This window comes from Silene latifolia, chromosome Y (genome assembly GCF_048544455.1).
Source record: "Silene latifolia isolate original U9 population chromosome Y, ASM4854445v1, whole genome shotgun sequence".
Classification (NCBI taxonomy): Eukaryota; Viridiplantae; Streptophyta; class Magnoliopsida; order Caryophyllales; family Caryophyllaceae; genus Silene; species Silene latifolia.
The window spans coordinates 105,349,664-105,365,795 of record NC_133538.1 but is presented as its reverse complement, the minus strand read 5'-3'; the positions used below and the strand labels follow the sequence as shown (position 1 = coordinate 105,365,795).

The 16,132-nt window shown below is 34.6% G+C and overlaps 2 protein-coding genes across 2 annotated transcripts; one reads left to right on the top strand and one right to left on the bottom strand.

Moving 5' to 3' along the window:
• Positions 1 to 1,449: 1,449 nt before the first annotated feature.
• Positions 1,450 to 6,712, bottom strand: LOC141634012 (ras-related protein RABH1e-like). The gene is made up of 6 exons (XM_074446343.1): positions 6,361 to 6,712; positions 3,081 to 3,151; positions 2,700 to 2,788; positions 2,369 to 2,480; positions 1,992 to 2,082; positions 1,450 to 1,735 (listed from the first exon to the last, which is right to left on the bottom strand). The coding sequence occupies exons 1-6, from the start codon at positions 6,475 to 6,477 to the stop codon at positions 1,589 to 1,591; spliced, it is 627 nt and encodes a 208-aa protein (XP_074302444.1). The 5' UTR covers positions 6,478 to 6,712; the 3' UTR covers positions 1,450 to 1,588.
• Positions 6,713 to 8,719: 2,007 nt separating this feature from the next.
• Positions 8,720 to 9,553, top strand: LOC141628678 (protein FAR1-RELATED SEQUENCE 5-like). The gene has a single exon (XM_074441784.1). It carries the CDS (start codon positions 8,720 to 8,722, stop codon positions 9,551 to 9,553), a length of 834 nt encoding a protein of 277 aa, XP_074297885.1.
• The last annotated feature ends 6,579 nt before the right edge of the window (positions 9,554 to 16,132 follow it).

The following is a 16,132-nucleotide window of genomic DNA, read 5'->3' as shown; positions in this document are numbered from 1 at the left end:
CTCAACCCATATTTGTGTGTGCACTAACCTGATTTCTTGCTTGAGTATACAACGGTTTCTTGAGGAAGAATACTCGGTTACTTGGAGAAGAATTTCGGTGACTTGTGCATGTTGCCCAAGCAAACTATTTACATTATTTTTATCATTTGGACTAATGGTGTGTGAGATATTTTAATGTGTAAAGTATACTATTTGGACATTTATAAATACCTTGCTTATTCATTTTTACAAGTGTGCAACAACGAGTTTAAAATTGAAAAAAAGACTTAAGCTTTATCGAGTAAATTAACTTTGCAAAATCGTTTATCACTTAACAATTATTGAGTCACATTTTGCAAGTTTGTTTTTTCTCTTTGAGTCTTTTATTGAGTTCTTGTGTTGCACCTAGTCGTTTAATTGAGTTCGAGGATATCGTGTTTGTACTTAAACTTTATCTCCTCTGTTCAATTGTGTGAACAACATTGAGATAAGTGGAGTCTTGTAACAACCGGGTAGAACCAAACCAAAGTCTTAGGATAGAGTTATCTTAAGCATGAAGTCTTCGAAGCGGAGTAGCTTTTGAGCATGAAGTCTTTCGGCGGAGTAGCCCAAAGCAAAAGTCTTATGGCGGAGTAGCTTTACGCACGGAGTCTTTCGGCGGAGTAGCCCAAAGCAAAAATCTTGGAAGCGGAGTAGCTTTTAAGCAATAGCAACCGGAGTAGGTTGGGGAGTTGTTTTATTATACGGGGTGGTCTTAGTTTGTACGAGTTACTTCTAAGACGTTTAATAAAAATAGCGCTGGACGTAGGTCGCGGAGTAGTGAACGAACCAGTTTTAAAAACATCGTTTGTCGTGTCTATTTCGTTTTATTTCCGCGGCCACTCTAAACTCACGTTTTAACTTCAAAAACAACAGTTGAGTACACTGGGACTTCTGCTTGCTGAATCGTTGTTGAATACTTCTAACTCTATAGTTCTAAGTATCAACTTCTCCTTTCATCTAAGTGTTGTCTAAAGTATCAACTTCTCCTTTCATCTAAGTGTTGTCTAAAGTGTTTAAGAGTTTTAAAAAGACCCTCTCCTCCTCTTGGGTGTTCTCGCCCTAATTGACTCTTCATAATCCCAAACAAAATTTTCGCAACGTTGAATAGTATAAAGTATTGGTTTTAGTCTTAGTCTTGCTTTTCGTCATGAACTGAAAATCGATCATCACAGCCTGATCTAATTATTGAATGAGAAATTTGGCTGATGCTGATTCAAGATACAGTCACAGGGACTTAAAAACCTTTATAAAACAATCGGGGGTGCAGTGTTGAGGATCATATAAATCAAACATCTAAAATTCAGTTGTTTGATTTGAGCAATGCCATAAAATTAAAACAATCGATCCGAGCAGATGTTTTCTTCAAAGCTCATCAACTATTTGTATGGTGCAACTGGAAAAATGATATCTGAATGCAACAGAGTACATGACAAACAGGCATACTCTATATAATGACATTTTAAAATCAAATACAATATGTCCATTTATCATTAATACACAATTATAACAAATAGGTCACAAATCTCATTTCCATTTTAAAACTACTTCACCTGGACCTCACCACCACTTAGCACATGCAACCAACTCCCGATTGTTTCGATTGGGATGACGCGTTGTTGTGAGATTTCAAGTTGACATCAACCATATTCTCCTGTTTAAACGATGAAAGTGTTTCCATTCCTGGCAAGGCGGAGGCGATCTTGCGAAACAAAGGCTGTTACAAGTTCATTTTAATTAGAGGTGATTACATGTAGGCTTAAACACAACCCAGGACCAATTAATTTTTTTTGGCCGCTGGACATGCATGCCTGGGATGCGTTCACAGGTTGCGACTATGTAACTTTTTGAAAATGCATTGTCCGGACCCGCTTCTTTTGTGGGATGGACGAACCACATCCAATGGGGTAATTTTAATGCAGCATATTAGATACAAAGTATCAAGTACATACAAAACCTCAACACAAGTATACCTTGATGTGGAAACCTGCTTTTGCGCTAGTCTCAAGGAACATCGCCCCTGATTCGCGAGCCTTGCTATCTCCTTCGTCTATAGAGACTTGCCTGTTCAATGGCAATAAATATAACCATAATTGACTAGGATTTTAACAACACGTGCCATGATTCTACTCATTAAAGCAGTGAACTTATGATGCACATTACAGATATCTATCCTAGTTATTAGTAGTCACGGAATAAGAGCTAGTAGAACCGGCAAAAAAAGCCTTTATCGCTGAATATATGGGGATAGGGAGTCAACTGATAGGGATAGTGGTTTGAAAACATCAATGTGATTGTGAGGCAAATCAACAGGGAAAAGATACAAACTTAACATAAACAAGAATTATACCTTTTTTCAACTAGATCAGTTTTATTCCCGACTAGGACAATAATCACGTCGCTTCCACGTTCTGTTCTTACTTCCTCAAACCATTTTGTTGTGTTCAGAAATGACTGCCTATCTGCAGGAAAACAGTTGCCACAATATTAATCCCAACATATTAGTGAGGCAAAATCCAAATCCATCTATATTTTTCCTGGACTTATGCAAATGTACTAAATTTTGAAAAAATATTGTCAGGGTATCATGTATCACATTATTCACATATGATCAGGAAATATCTATGCAATGTCGAAGTCAATAAACCCCAAGATTAACATCAGAAGTCTGTGGCACTCACTGGCAACATCATAGACGACTACAGCAACAGATGAATCTCTGATGTAGCTAGGAATTAAACTCCGAAACCTTTCCTGTCCAGCAGTATCCCTGCAGTACATTTTAAATAAGTTAGTGATAGGCAGCAAGCTAGGGATAACAAAATGTACGTTTACAGGTTAATTTGTTATGTTTGTCCCAAATAACTGGCATTCAATCAAATCAAAGAACATAAAATTCAAATTCCTGTGTTTTGTCTCCTATGAGAAAATGTCAGCTCAGATTGCATAAGGAGCACGTTACAAATTTGCAAATTTTCTATGTACCAAAAAAAAAAAAAACAAATTTGCAAATTTTCTCAAATTGATTCGGACCGATTTAAGAGGAAAGAAAAGCATCCTACCAGAGTTGCAACCGCACTGTTCGATCTTCAAGATACATTGTCTTTGACAAGAAGTCTATGCCAATAGTAGCCTGAACTCAAATGACGATGCATAGTATTAATTTGTACTGTGAATAAGCATGACAAAGCAATCAAACCAAGAATTATAAGAATACGCATAACCCATAACATAGGGTGATGATCGACCTCCAAGAAAAGGCAGACCGCAATTTTTATTAGATTTTGTAAGCCGAACTCTCAATATGTCATCTTTTTTTGACACACTTCAATTGTGAAATGCCTCCAGAATAATAAAACTTATTCAAATCTAAAAACTCCAAAACAAAATTTCAACTTGCTGAATTGATTCTCATCGAATTGTATCAGTCCATAATTTAAGTATAAGAAGGGCAGCCTAAGTTTACTCAGAAAAAAAAAAAAAAAAAAAAGGCAGTCTAAGCAAGTGGTTTTAAGATTATTCTGTAACAATGTCAACAATATGAAGTAACCTAACTAAAATCGTAAGACTAGAGCCTGTGAGTTGCAAAGGATTATTAAAGTTACTCATTTCACTATCACACCCACCCTCTTATTCGGAACTTCTGATTAATACGAGTACTCATTTATGTTCAATATCAAATATCAAGGTACCAAAAAACTTTGCGAGCATTGCTTCATAGAAGAGTGTGTTAACTATTAAAAGGGTCCCAAGGGTAAATTTTTTAGGCTTGGAACTATTGGAAGTCATGTGGTGCAAATAAAACAAAATATAAAAAAGGAATTTGAGCCTACAACCCGACTTCTCAAACTTACGAAACCATCTCAAACCAGTGATGGATCAAGGGAGGGCGGGAGGCTAGCAGGGGATGTCGACCCTCTAAGGCCCTAAGCATATAAAATAATTGAAATCATTTTAGTAAAAAAAGGAGATATTCCCTTTGTCCCGATCAATTCTTTACGTTTGCTTTTGACACAAAAATCAAAGATATTAGAAATAACATGCTTTCAAAAATCACAAAATCTCACTTTAGACGGACACTATCCGTCTAAAGTTGCAGACATGTCAAATATGTGACCACTTACATAATAAGACAAACAACAAGTGGGATGTGGGGGCTATTATTCATGCAAAAATGAGATTATTTGACTGTCTACATCTTTAGACGATATACCTGTCTACAATGAGACTAATTGTTGAAAAATACAAAAAGTGAAAAAGCAAATTGTACATGTGGTCGGCTTGTACATGCTTAAAACGAAACAAAAGAGAGTTACCCTATTAAGTTACAAATTCAGCCCGCATTTCCGAACTACTACCTCTAAGTCTTTGAAATTTCCCACTTTTAAGATTTGTGACGACTATTTTAAATAAACGAAGCAATTCCTAAGAATTGGAGGGAGTATTCCATATGTTTTAGTTGATCAAACTTTAAAACCCGGCTCCACCATTGTTTGAAGAGACTCTCACCAGGGCCGCCTTTAGGGTGTGCAGCCCGTGCACCCGCACAGGGCCCCCGAAATTTGGGGGCCCAATTACACGTTATATATTATATAATTCGTTTGACACAAATGCAAGCAACAAGATGTAGTGGAGCAGTGGCAAAAGAGTTGGGGACTTTCAGGCACAATCCATGTTCGACTCCCCGCATGACCATTTTGTTTCATTTTTACATTGTGGGACCCACTTAACTATTAATGGTCTTCTACTTCTTAGATTTACCATTTATTTTGTTTGCAACTAAGCCAAATATACCACCTTTATCTTTAATTTAACCCTCATGTAATATGTGGTATATTAATTTAATAGGGATTAGTTTTTTTTTTTTTTTTTTTTTTTTTTTTGCACATAGTCGCATTACCATAAAGAGGAGGGGGGATTCGAACCTAAGACCTATTGCCCACAATAGGTCCGTCTCAACCACTAAACTAAGACATCTTCGGTAATTTGATAGGGATTAGTTAAAAAAAATAAATGAGATATTTATTTTGTTTATAATATATTGAAAAGTTAAAAGAAAATAAATTAATCTCAAACCAAAAACAAAATTTTTCATAAAGTAATTGTTATTAATTTTTTTCATTCGATCAATTCTTTACGTTTGCTTTTGACACAAAAATCAAAGATATTAGAAATAACATGCTTTCAAAAATCACAAAATCTCACTTTAGACGGACACTATCCGTCTAAAGTTGCAGACATGTCAAATATGTGACCACTTACATAATAAGACAAACAACAAGTGGGATGTGGGGGCTATTATTCATGCAAAAATGAGATTATTTGACTGTCTACATCTTTAGACGATATACCTGTCTACAATGAGACTAATTGTTGAAAAATACAAAAAGTGAAAAAGCAAATTGTACATGTGAAAGATTGTCGGCTTGTACATACTTAAAACGAAACAAAAGAGAGTTACCCTATTAAGTTACAAATTCAGCCCGCATTTCCGAACTACTACCTCTAAGTCTTTGAAATTTCCCACTTTTAAGATTTGTGACGACTATTTTAAATAAACGAAGCAATTCCTAAGAATTGGAGGGAGTATTCCATATGTTTTAGTTGATCAAACTTTAAAACCCGGCTCCACCATTGTTTGAAGAGACTCTCACCAGGGCCGCCTTTAGGGTGTGCAGCTCGTGCACCCGCACAGGGCCCCCGAAATTTGGGGGCACAATTACACGTTATATATTATATAATTCGTTTGACACAAATGCAAGCAACAAGATGTAGTGGAGCAGTGGCAAAAGAGTTGGGGACTTTCAGGGGAGGGGGGATTCGAACCTGAGACCCACAATAGGTCCGTCTCAACCACTAAACTAAGACATCTTCGGTAATTTGATAGGGATTAGTTAAAAAAATAAATGAGATATTTATTTTGTTTATAATATATTGAAAAGTTAAAAGAAAATAAATTAATCTCAAACCAAAAACAAAATTTTTCATAAAGTAATTGTTATTAATTTTTTTCATTCGATATAAAACATTGGACCAAGCTCTTTGAAAGATATGGAGTATGGACAATACTAATTTAGGGCCTCGCTATAAAATTCTGCACAGGGCCCCCGAGATCTCGGGGGCGGCAGTGACTCTCAAGCACAATAATCATTCCTAAGAAAGATAAAATAGGCTGGCACATCCAACAATTTCCCAATCTAATCAAGATCAACCTAAAATACGGTTCCAAATCAACAATCTAACCTAGATGAATCAATTAGGTCATGCAAAATTAAACAATGGTACGCAAATGAAAATGAGAAAAAATGAATCCTGAAGGAAAAAGGAAAAAGGAAAAGAGACCTGGTAAGTGGTGTCGAATTTGTCGTACATAAAGCGAGTGATGATACTAGTTTTACCGACGGATTGATCGCCTAAAAATACAAGCTTGTATTTGGACAATGGTGTGACGACCGCCATTGTTGAAGCTCGTGATTTGTTATGGGTTTGATTTTGTCTGTTTTAAAGCGCGGGGATCAACTGATCTGAATGTCGTCGAGGACGAATGAACTACCTAACGGTTGCACCTTGCATGTTTTGTTATTGTCAAATGTCAACCAGTGGCGGACCCAGGATTCAAAAGGCAGTGGGTGTACTTTTCAATAGAGCCAATTGACCTATCTTATATACACGATGAAAAATTTATTTGAACCATAAAAAAAGTGAAATTTAATGCACCCTACGTACAAATAATTAATTGGTTTGAAAATTGGAATATGATAAAATTTTCTAATTTTAAAGGAAAAAAATAAGTGTATATCATACTTTTGTGGAACTAAAAAAACTAAAACTTTTATATTTCTCCATCAATATTAATTGAAGCATAACCTATTTGAATTGGAAAAACAATACTATGAAATTGGGTAATAGTACAATACAAAAGACGAGGGCGAGTGGTGGCGGTCTGATAGTTTTTCCAATCCAGCATTAGATTAATTGAATCATAAAATGTGGAAAAAGAAAAAAATTGACGCTCATAAAGTTTGAACCCACAACTTGTGCAGTTCCAAGACTATACAACTGGATGTACAATGTTATATCATTGTTATATCAACCATTATATCTCTCTTCCTTCAATCAAAATCGGTAAGGATTTAATAAATTTTTATCATCAATGGCGGATGAAGCTTCGATGGCGGATGAAACTTCAATTGTATCGTCATCAATGGAACATGGAACTTCGAAGGAGCATGAAACTTTAATGGCAATTGAAACATTTACCTCTGATTCAATGGTGTTGGAAAGACAAATAGATATTGCGTCACCCTGTCAAGGTAAATTTTTAAGCTCGTAATCTTTTTATAAAAGCTCGTATTTTCAAGCGATTAATTTGTGTTCTTGTATTGTTTTAACAATAGCTCGTATTCTTATCTTAGTAAGTCGTATTCTTATGTGCTTGTTTTTTTAAGCTCGTGTTCTTTTAGTAAAAGCTCGTATTTTTAAGCGATTAATATGTTATCAAACTTTAGCGTCTTACAAGTCTGGTTTAATACGTAAAGATCGATAAGTGTCTCAATTAGCTCGTGTTCTCGTATTATTTTAACATTAGCTCGTATTCTTATTACGATAGTTCGTATTCTTATGTGCTTGTATTTTAAGCTCGTGTTCTATTTATAAAAGCTCATATTTTTAAGCGCTTAATTTGTGTTCTCGTATTATTTCAACGTTAGCTCGTATTCTTATTACAATAGCTCATATTCTTATGTGCTTGTATTTAAGCTTGTGTTCTATTTATAAAAGCTCGTATTTTTAAGCGTTTAATTTGTGTTCTCGCATTATTTAACATTAGCTCGTATTCGTATTACAATAGCTCGTATTCTTATGTGCTTGTATTTTAAGCTCGTGTTCTATTTATAAAAGCTCGTATTCTCCATCTAATCAGCTTGCATCGACAATTCGACATGTAAATCCAGAATATATTCTTACTAACCCAATCTATATTACACTTTAATTAAACATCAGAAACTCGGTAATTATCCAACTTAACTAACTTGGTAATTATCTAACTTAAATAATTGCTCAAAAGTTGATTCTTTGAACTCAACTTGATCGTAAAACAAGGTCATTTTCTAAGCAAATCAACCATCGAAAGAATTTATCTGCCTTATCCTTACTAATTTAGCTTTTCAAGCACCTATAAATTAAGGTCAAAATCACAGTATTTTAAGCTCGAGAAGTGTTTTAATTAGCTCGTGTTCTCGTATTATTTTTTTCATTAGCTCGTATTCTTGTTATAATAGCTCGTATTCTTAAGTGATGGTATTTTAAAGCTTCTGTTCTTTTAGTAATAGCTCGTATTTTTAAGCGCTTAAATTGTGTTCTCGTATTATTTTTACATGTACTCTAACAAATCTGGTTTAATATTTGTAGCATGGGTTGAATGTGTATTTGATATGCTTCTAGGTACCAAAGATGCATGGGTTGAATCTGAACAATCAGAATTGATTGGACTTAAAGTTGATTCAGAGAATGATGCTTATGAAGCTTATCGTAGATATTCATTTATTAAGTGCTTTGGTATTTGACTTTCTAATTTGAGGAAAACTACCAAAGGTGATGTTATTGGGAGAGAGTTTTGTTGTTTTAAATAGGGTACTAAGCCAACAAGGGAGTTGTGGGTAAAAAGTATACAAAGTTGGATCGGAGGACTCATTGTAAGGCAATGATGTTTTTTAAGATTATTGATGGTAAATATGAGTGTGTACGACATGATATGATTCATAATCATGAGTTTTGTCATCCTAATGAAGTTCACCATTTAAGATGTCACAGAAAGGTTGATTCTATTTCAGTTAAATACCTTTTGCATTTGCAAAGCAATGGTATTCGTTTAGCTGATGGGATGAGGTCATTGGCAAAGGAGGCGGGGAGTTCTGCTATAGTTGGTTTTGAGTATGGTGATGTTGCGACTGCTATAAAAAAGGCAGGGAAAAAGAAGTTTGATGTTACAGATTGTAATACTCTTATAAATATTTTGAAGCAGAGGGCCGCAAGTGAGGAGGATTTTTATTACGATTTCGAGTTGGATGAGAATAATGCTTTAGTAAGTGTATTTTTTAGGGATAAGATAATGAGGCAGGATTATGAAGCTTATTATGAGCTTCTTGGAAATGATGGAACCTATTGTACGAATAAATACGATATGATTAGTGCGCCATTTGTTGGGATTAACAATCATACTCGAATTTGTTTGTTCGGCGTAGGGTTAATGTTGAATGAGTGCACTGAATCGTTTGAGTGGTTGTATGGTACTTTCTTGAAGTCAATGGGAGGTATTCAGCCCAAAACTATTATGACGGATCAATCTAAAGCAATGTCAAATGCTATTAAAGTGTGTTTTCCACATTCAAAGCATAGATTATGCATGTGGCATTTGTTCAAGAATTCAGTTGCTCATCTTGGACGATTAAAAGAGAGCCTTGGTTTTAACAAGTTGTTCAGTCGTATCTTGAAAAGATGTCATACTGAAGAAGAATTAAGGGGACGTTTGGTTTAATAACATGGAGTGGAATGGATTGGAATATGAATCCATAATGATATGGGGTTCTAAATCCATTCCCTCATAAACTTGTTTGGTTCATCTTAAAATTGTAAAAGGGTGGAATGGAGTTTGATACCAAGGGTGGAAGTTGGGTATGAGATTCTAGGGGGATGGAATGGAGTTAGAATCCATTGGGTATCTAACTTCATTCCAAAAGACTCCAACCAAACATTGGAATGGAGCAAATCCATTCCAATCCATTCCAAGAGAGCCAACCAAACACCCCCTAAATTATTGTTGGAATAGGTACTTACAATAGCTCGTATTCTTATTACAAAAGCTTGTATTCTTATATGCTTGTATTTTAAGCTCGTGTTCTATTTATAAAAGCTCATATTTTTAAACGCTTAATTTGTGTTCTCGTATTATTTTAACCTTAGCTCGTATTCTTATTACAATAGCTCGTATTCTTATGTGCTTGTATTTAAGCTCGTGTTCTATTTATAAATGCTCGTATTTTTAAGCACATAATTTGTGTTCCCGCATTATTTTAACATTAGCTCGTATTCTTATTACAATAGCTCGTATTTTTATGTGCTTGTACGAATACTGGTAAGTCGTATTATGTTCTCGTATACTGGTAGGTCGTATTAAATCATTGTTGGAATAGGTAATTAGTTAACATATTTGTCAAATAGCTCATATTGTTTGAATCTTAAGGCAAAATATTTTATTTTTTAAGAAATTCAGCTTCTTTGTTAATTAGCTCGTTTTCTCTATCATTAGCTCAAGTAGTTTTATTTATGGCTCGATTTCTTAATTGACTTTCTGTATTTGCGAATTGTTTTATTTTTGTAGAATTTTAGCGTATTTGTAAATTCGCTCATTTTTTCTTATATCAGCTCGATTAGTTTTATATATAGCTCGACTTCTTAATTAACTTTCTAAACTTGTTTAATCGTTTGTTTTTTTATTGCTACTAACTTGTTTTTATTTATTATTATTATTATTTTTTTTACAGAATGGTTAGCGAATACAATTGTGAGAATCATCCTTGGCTGAGTACACTTTATGAATTGAGGGGAAAGTGGTGTTGTGCATATGGGAAAGATTATTTCTCAGCGGGTGTCTTATCCTCTCAAAGGAGTGAGTCAGCAAATAATTCTCTCAGTAAGCGGGTTAGTAAGACAACTACACTCTGTGATTTTTATGAGATATTTGGAACCGTTGTGAGTGATTGGAGGAGTAATGAACGTAAGGACAATAGTCTTTGTTGGGAAGGGGCGCCTGAGGTTGTTATCCCATGTTCTTTACTTGATTTTGCGGCTAAGAATTATACAATAGGTGCTTTTAAGCGCTTTCAGAAAGAGTTTACGAAAGGCATGTCCTATAAGCTTAAATTACAAGAGAGCTTCGAGAACACACTTTCATATTACGTCTATACTCAACGTAGTGACGAGTTTGGCCATGTTGTGATATTTGATTCATCATCAAATTACGCATGTTGTACTTGTAAAAGGTTTGAAGAGAGTGGGTTTTTGTGTCGTCACATTCTAAGAATCTATCATTGTAATTGTGTTGATGAGATACCTAATATTTACGTTCTTAAGCGTTGGACAAAAGATGCAAAGCCAAAAGATGACGTCGTTGAGAGATCAAGGGAAAAGATTGCAGGACCTGTGTGGAGATTGGATATGCATCGCAATTTTCATAAGCTCGTTATTGCTAGTAGCGAAAACGCGATCACTAGAGGTATTGTTAATGATTTCTTTGAGAAGGCGAAAAACGACATTGTGGCTGTATTAGGTGGCCTCCAATTATCTGATGTAGAAGAGGACGCTGTTGATGTAATCCAAAATCCAAAGGGGAGGACAAAGAAGGGGGAGAGATTTACTAGGAAGAGGAGTTTGCTGGATATTCAAACTAGTCGAGCTCGTGGGAAATTCAAGGCCGCTAGGACTCGTGCACGTAAACGCGTAGAAATTATTGCAGAGAAAGAGGAGGTAGAGTTGGAGTTGTGAATCCTACTAGCCATATGGGTCTTCGCGAAATTCTGATGACGCCGGAAGAGTATCACTAATAAATGTTTTTACTGTTGATTAATTGCATTTTAAACTAGTTTTATAGTAGTGCTGCTCATTTATTGTGGTCTTTTATTTGTAATCTGAATATATTCTTTGCAATGGTCGGAAACTTTAATTGTTAGCTCGAAATATTCCGTACAATGCAAAAAAAAATCATGTCTTTTGTAACTCGTACGTATTAATGTAAGCTAAGATTTTCGATGGTTTATTTTCAATGTCAGCATATTCTATGCAATGCTCAAAAATTTTAATTGTTAGCTCGGAATATTTATTAATAAGCTCGAAAACTCAAATTAAATTTTTAGCTCGAATTATTTCGTACTAAGCTCGAGAACTTTAATTGTTAGCTCGAAAAATATGATGAGATGCTCGAAAGCTTTAGTTGTTAGCTCGGAATATTTCTTACTAAGCTTGAAAACTCAAATTTAATTGTTAGCTCGGAATACTACGTACTCAGGATTTGATACAAAAGAATGTCAAAAAACTTCACTTGTAAGCATAAAATATCTCATAAAGAACTTGGCAAACTGATCGTGTACTTAGGATTTATCGTAAAAAACTCCATAAATCTACTTATAAGCTAATGTTATAATAAAAAGCTCAAAAATTTACAAGAAAGTAACTGATCTAAGCTAAGATTTGTCTTAAAAGAAACAGCCTAATCATTTACATTAATCAATCTTCGAAATCTAATCTCTCATTTGGACTTTTTTTTAACTGGCTGAGAAGCCAAAGAAAATACTTTTGATTTGACTTCGTTTTCCTCAAAGTTGACAATCTCGTATGCGTACTTGATTCTTAAATTATGCAGAAGGGTGAACTGTTGCATCAAAACAAAAATACATTACTAGAGAATTAAATCAAAAAATAACATTAATATTAAATTTAAAGTGTCTTACTAAAAGGAACTATGATACCTACCTTTCCTTTCTGGAGTCCTACGTCCTAACCATCCAAGCCATTCCCTTGATATGTCTCCATATGTCGCATCGTGTATATAGCACAATCATTTCCATTAGACTGATCACGCCATTTCATTTCGAGCCTTTTAGCATTAAGGGAGCGGATAATAGCAGCTTTGTTGGGCAAATTTTTACTAGTTAACCATCGGGCAAAGAATTCTTGCTGAAATATTAATATAAACAAGTAAAACAAAACACATATATAATAAAAATGTATTATATACAGAAAATTTATTAGAGATCTCATAAAAGTAAGTAATGTGTTTCATACCAATTTTGATAGAAGATTTCCATATTTGTGCAATGATGTTTGTCCCTCGGTCTTATTGTCTAAGAAATCATATCTTTCCTTGTTTGCTTGGAGATTGAAGCATGCCACAAAAAAATGTTTATTTTCTAAGAAGGGAAAGAAAAAGAGACGAACATGGTCTGCGTCCTTGAAACTGCTCCATTGATCAAGGTATATATCCATGTCTCCTTTGAAAGCCTCATAGGATTTTGCATCATCGTTGAAGAACACTAGTTTAGACTATTGCATGAAAAAATTGAGTTATTATTAATCCAAGCAACATAGAAATGATAGTTTCAAATATAGCTCGGTAATTTTCCAACATAGCTCGAGAACTTTCAAACGAAGCTCGAGAACTTCCCAACATAGCTCAGAAAATTTTCATCAATATTTTAAGTTTTCAACATAGCTCGAGTGCAGTGTACAGTGCATAAATTTACGTACCGTAACTTCTATAGGAAAGAATGCCCTTGCTGGAGATGTAGAAGCTTTATATCTCTCATTGTGGTTGAGCATTAAGCAATATGTACTTATAACATTTGTTGTTACAAATGAGCCTTTTGTTACAGGAGAACGTAAATCCTCTTGTATTGTCTTAATATCCCCGTATTCGAACAACCAAAAGCTAGAGAAAAGAATTGAATAAGAGTATAAATTACGTAGTATATACTAAGAGTGACATGAATGAAGCTTAATAATAGAGAGACAGAGAGAGAAAAAAAAAACAGAGAAATTAAGTGTCCTTACATTGATTTTTTGTCCTTTGACAATAGAAAAGATGCCAGATCCTTTTGCTTTTTCATTGGCAGGGTGTTTGGGTCCAAACACCACAAAATGTACGGAGATTTGACATATCTTGTAGGTTGTCGATGACATCTCTTTTTTGGTGTTATCTCCTTTCCTTTTTCATTTCTGTCATCGACATCCCCTCCACTTGCATCCTCCTCTCCACTTTCCTCATCTTCTCCACCTTCTTCATCTTCTCCACTTGTTTCCTCGCCTTCTCCACCTTCTTCATTATCTCCATTTGGTTCCTCCTATCCACTTTTCTCATCATCTCCACTTTCATTATCTCCAGTTCCTTCCTCGTCTCCATTTTTTTTCCCTCCACTTTTCTCATCTTCTCCCATTTTTTTTGCATCATTATAAGGTAGTATATGTGGTGAAAAATCTTGTGTCAAGCCAAGTGAAAAGCTTGATGGTTCAACCTCATTTAGTTTCTGAAACAAAACTTTAGCTCTCGTCTGTGCATCAATAAGATCCAATACTGATGGACTCTCGAAGAACAAGTCTTGACTTAAATGTGGAATGGTTGCATTGTTAGATCCATCAGTACTAGGTCTTTTTTCAGATTCAATAAAGGTAGTGTCATCGTCATCTAGACGGGATAGATTGCAGGTAACACAAGAATCCATGATGAACCTTTTCATGCCTTCATGATTAGGCATTACTGCCAATAACTTCCGACTTTTCTCGTCAACCTCAGCGTATGCATCAAAAAGCTTTTCTATGGCGCGCTTAAGATCAGGTAACAAGACCTGCATATTTGGCGATTTAAGTTATAAGGTAATGATTCCATTTCAGGTTTAATGTACTTCGACATAAAAAATAAGTTCATCTATATTAAAGAAGCAAAAGAATAAAGATTTATTAATCTTACCGTCATAACATTTCCGTGGTCTTCATGACTTTCTCCCTCTGATTTCTTGATGGTTTGATATGGGACCTGTTTGAACATTCAAATGATAAAACAAATTATTAATAAGATCAATATGTTTATAATAATGTTCGTAATCTTTATGCGACATACATACAATTCCCTAAGAGTATAATACATATACTTTATGAACAATATCGTCTAATTTTCTTCCTAAAAATTACTTACACTTGAGACAATTAAAGTATTTTTTTAAACGAACCCACAACCAAAACCATCTCTTTTTTCGCCCTTTTTCTGCCTCTTGTCCAGATCTTCGGTAGTCCAACCAATAAGTACAGAGCTAGTTCTGTCCACATCCCTTCTCGAATCGACAACGGTGTCCACAAAGTGTAGCTGCACATATAAATGAAGTTTAAAACCTTAAACTTTTACTATAGATGGGGTTTGTACACAATTACCTATATGAGGTACTATGTAGATAAAATGATCTAATAATCAAAGAAAATGAGCTAATACACAAATAAAGTGAGCTATTATACACAAAAAAGTTAAACACAGAAAAAATGAGCTAGTAACGAAAGAAAATGAGCTATTACACAAAGATGATGAGCTAATTTACAAAAAAAAAAAAGTAAACAGAGAAAAATGAGCTAATAACCAAAGAAAATGAGCTAAACAAAGAAAGTGAGCTAATACACGAATATAGTGAGCTAAGTTTCAAAAGAAAGTGAACAGAGAAAAAATGAGCTAATAACAAAAGAAAATGAGCTAATACACAAAGATACTGAGCTAATTTACAAAAAAAAAGTAAACAAAGAAAAAAATGAGCTAATAACCAAAGCAAATGAGCTAATACACAAAGTAATTGAGCTAATATACAGAAAAAAAAGCAAACAGAAAAAAAATGATCTAAAAAATGAAAGAAAGTGAGCTAATAGACAAAGAAAGTCAACTAATACACAATGAAAGTGAATAAAGAAGCTAATACACATGGAAAGTGAACAGAGACAAAGTAATACTGTTTATTACAATGCAACATAAATAAAATGATATTATATAAATGTAACTCACCGTAAGAAATAATAGAGGACCACGGAATTGCTTTTTGGGAGACAAATTTTCTCTTGTCTTCAACAATTTATCATGGACGAACTCGCACCAGTCTAGCTCGTCTAGTTTATCTAATTTGACTAACCATGGAAATGCATCTACATACACATGTTCATTCCCGTAAGAACATATCACAGCTGATATGATTAACAATAAAATGTTCCTCTTGAACATTGGTCCCTCATCTTGCTTATGGTTTTCTATGTATTTTCCTAGCACACTCATCTTCACCAATTTTCCTTTGGCATCATTACCAAATTGATCTATCCACTCTTTTAAAACCGGTTGCATCTCCTCAACTGAATACTTTGGTATAATACCTCCATTTGGAAGACCCAATACTCTGTGAACGTCTTCTTTGGAGACATCAATTGTCTCTCCACTATCCAACCTCAATTTTTGGTTTCTTTCATTGTAATTCTGGACAATATAGTGAGCTAAGGCAGTCGGAATTTTGGTCACTCTTAGTTCAGCGAAATGTTTGAAAGG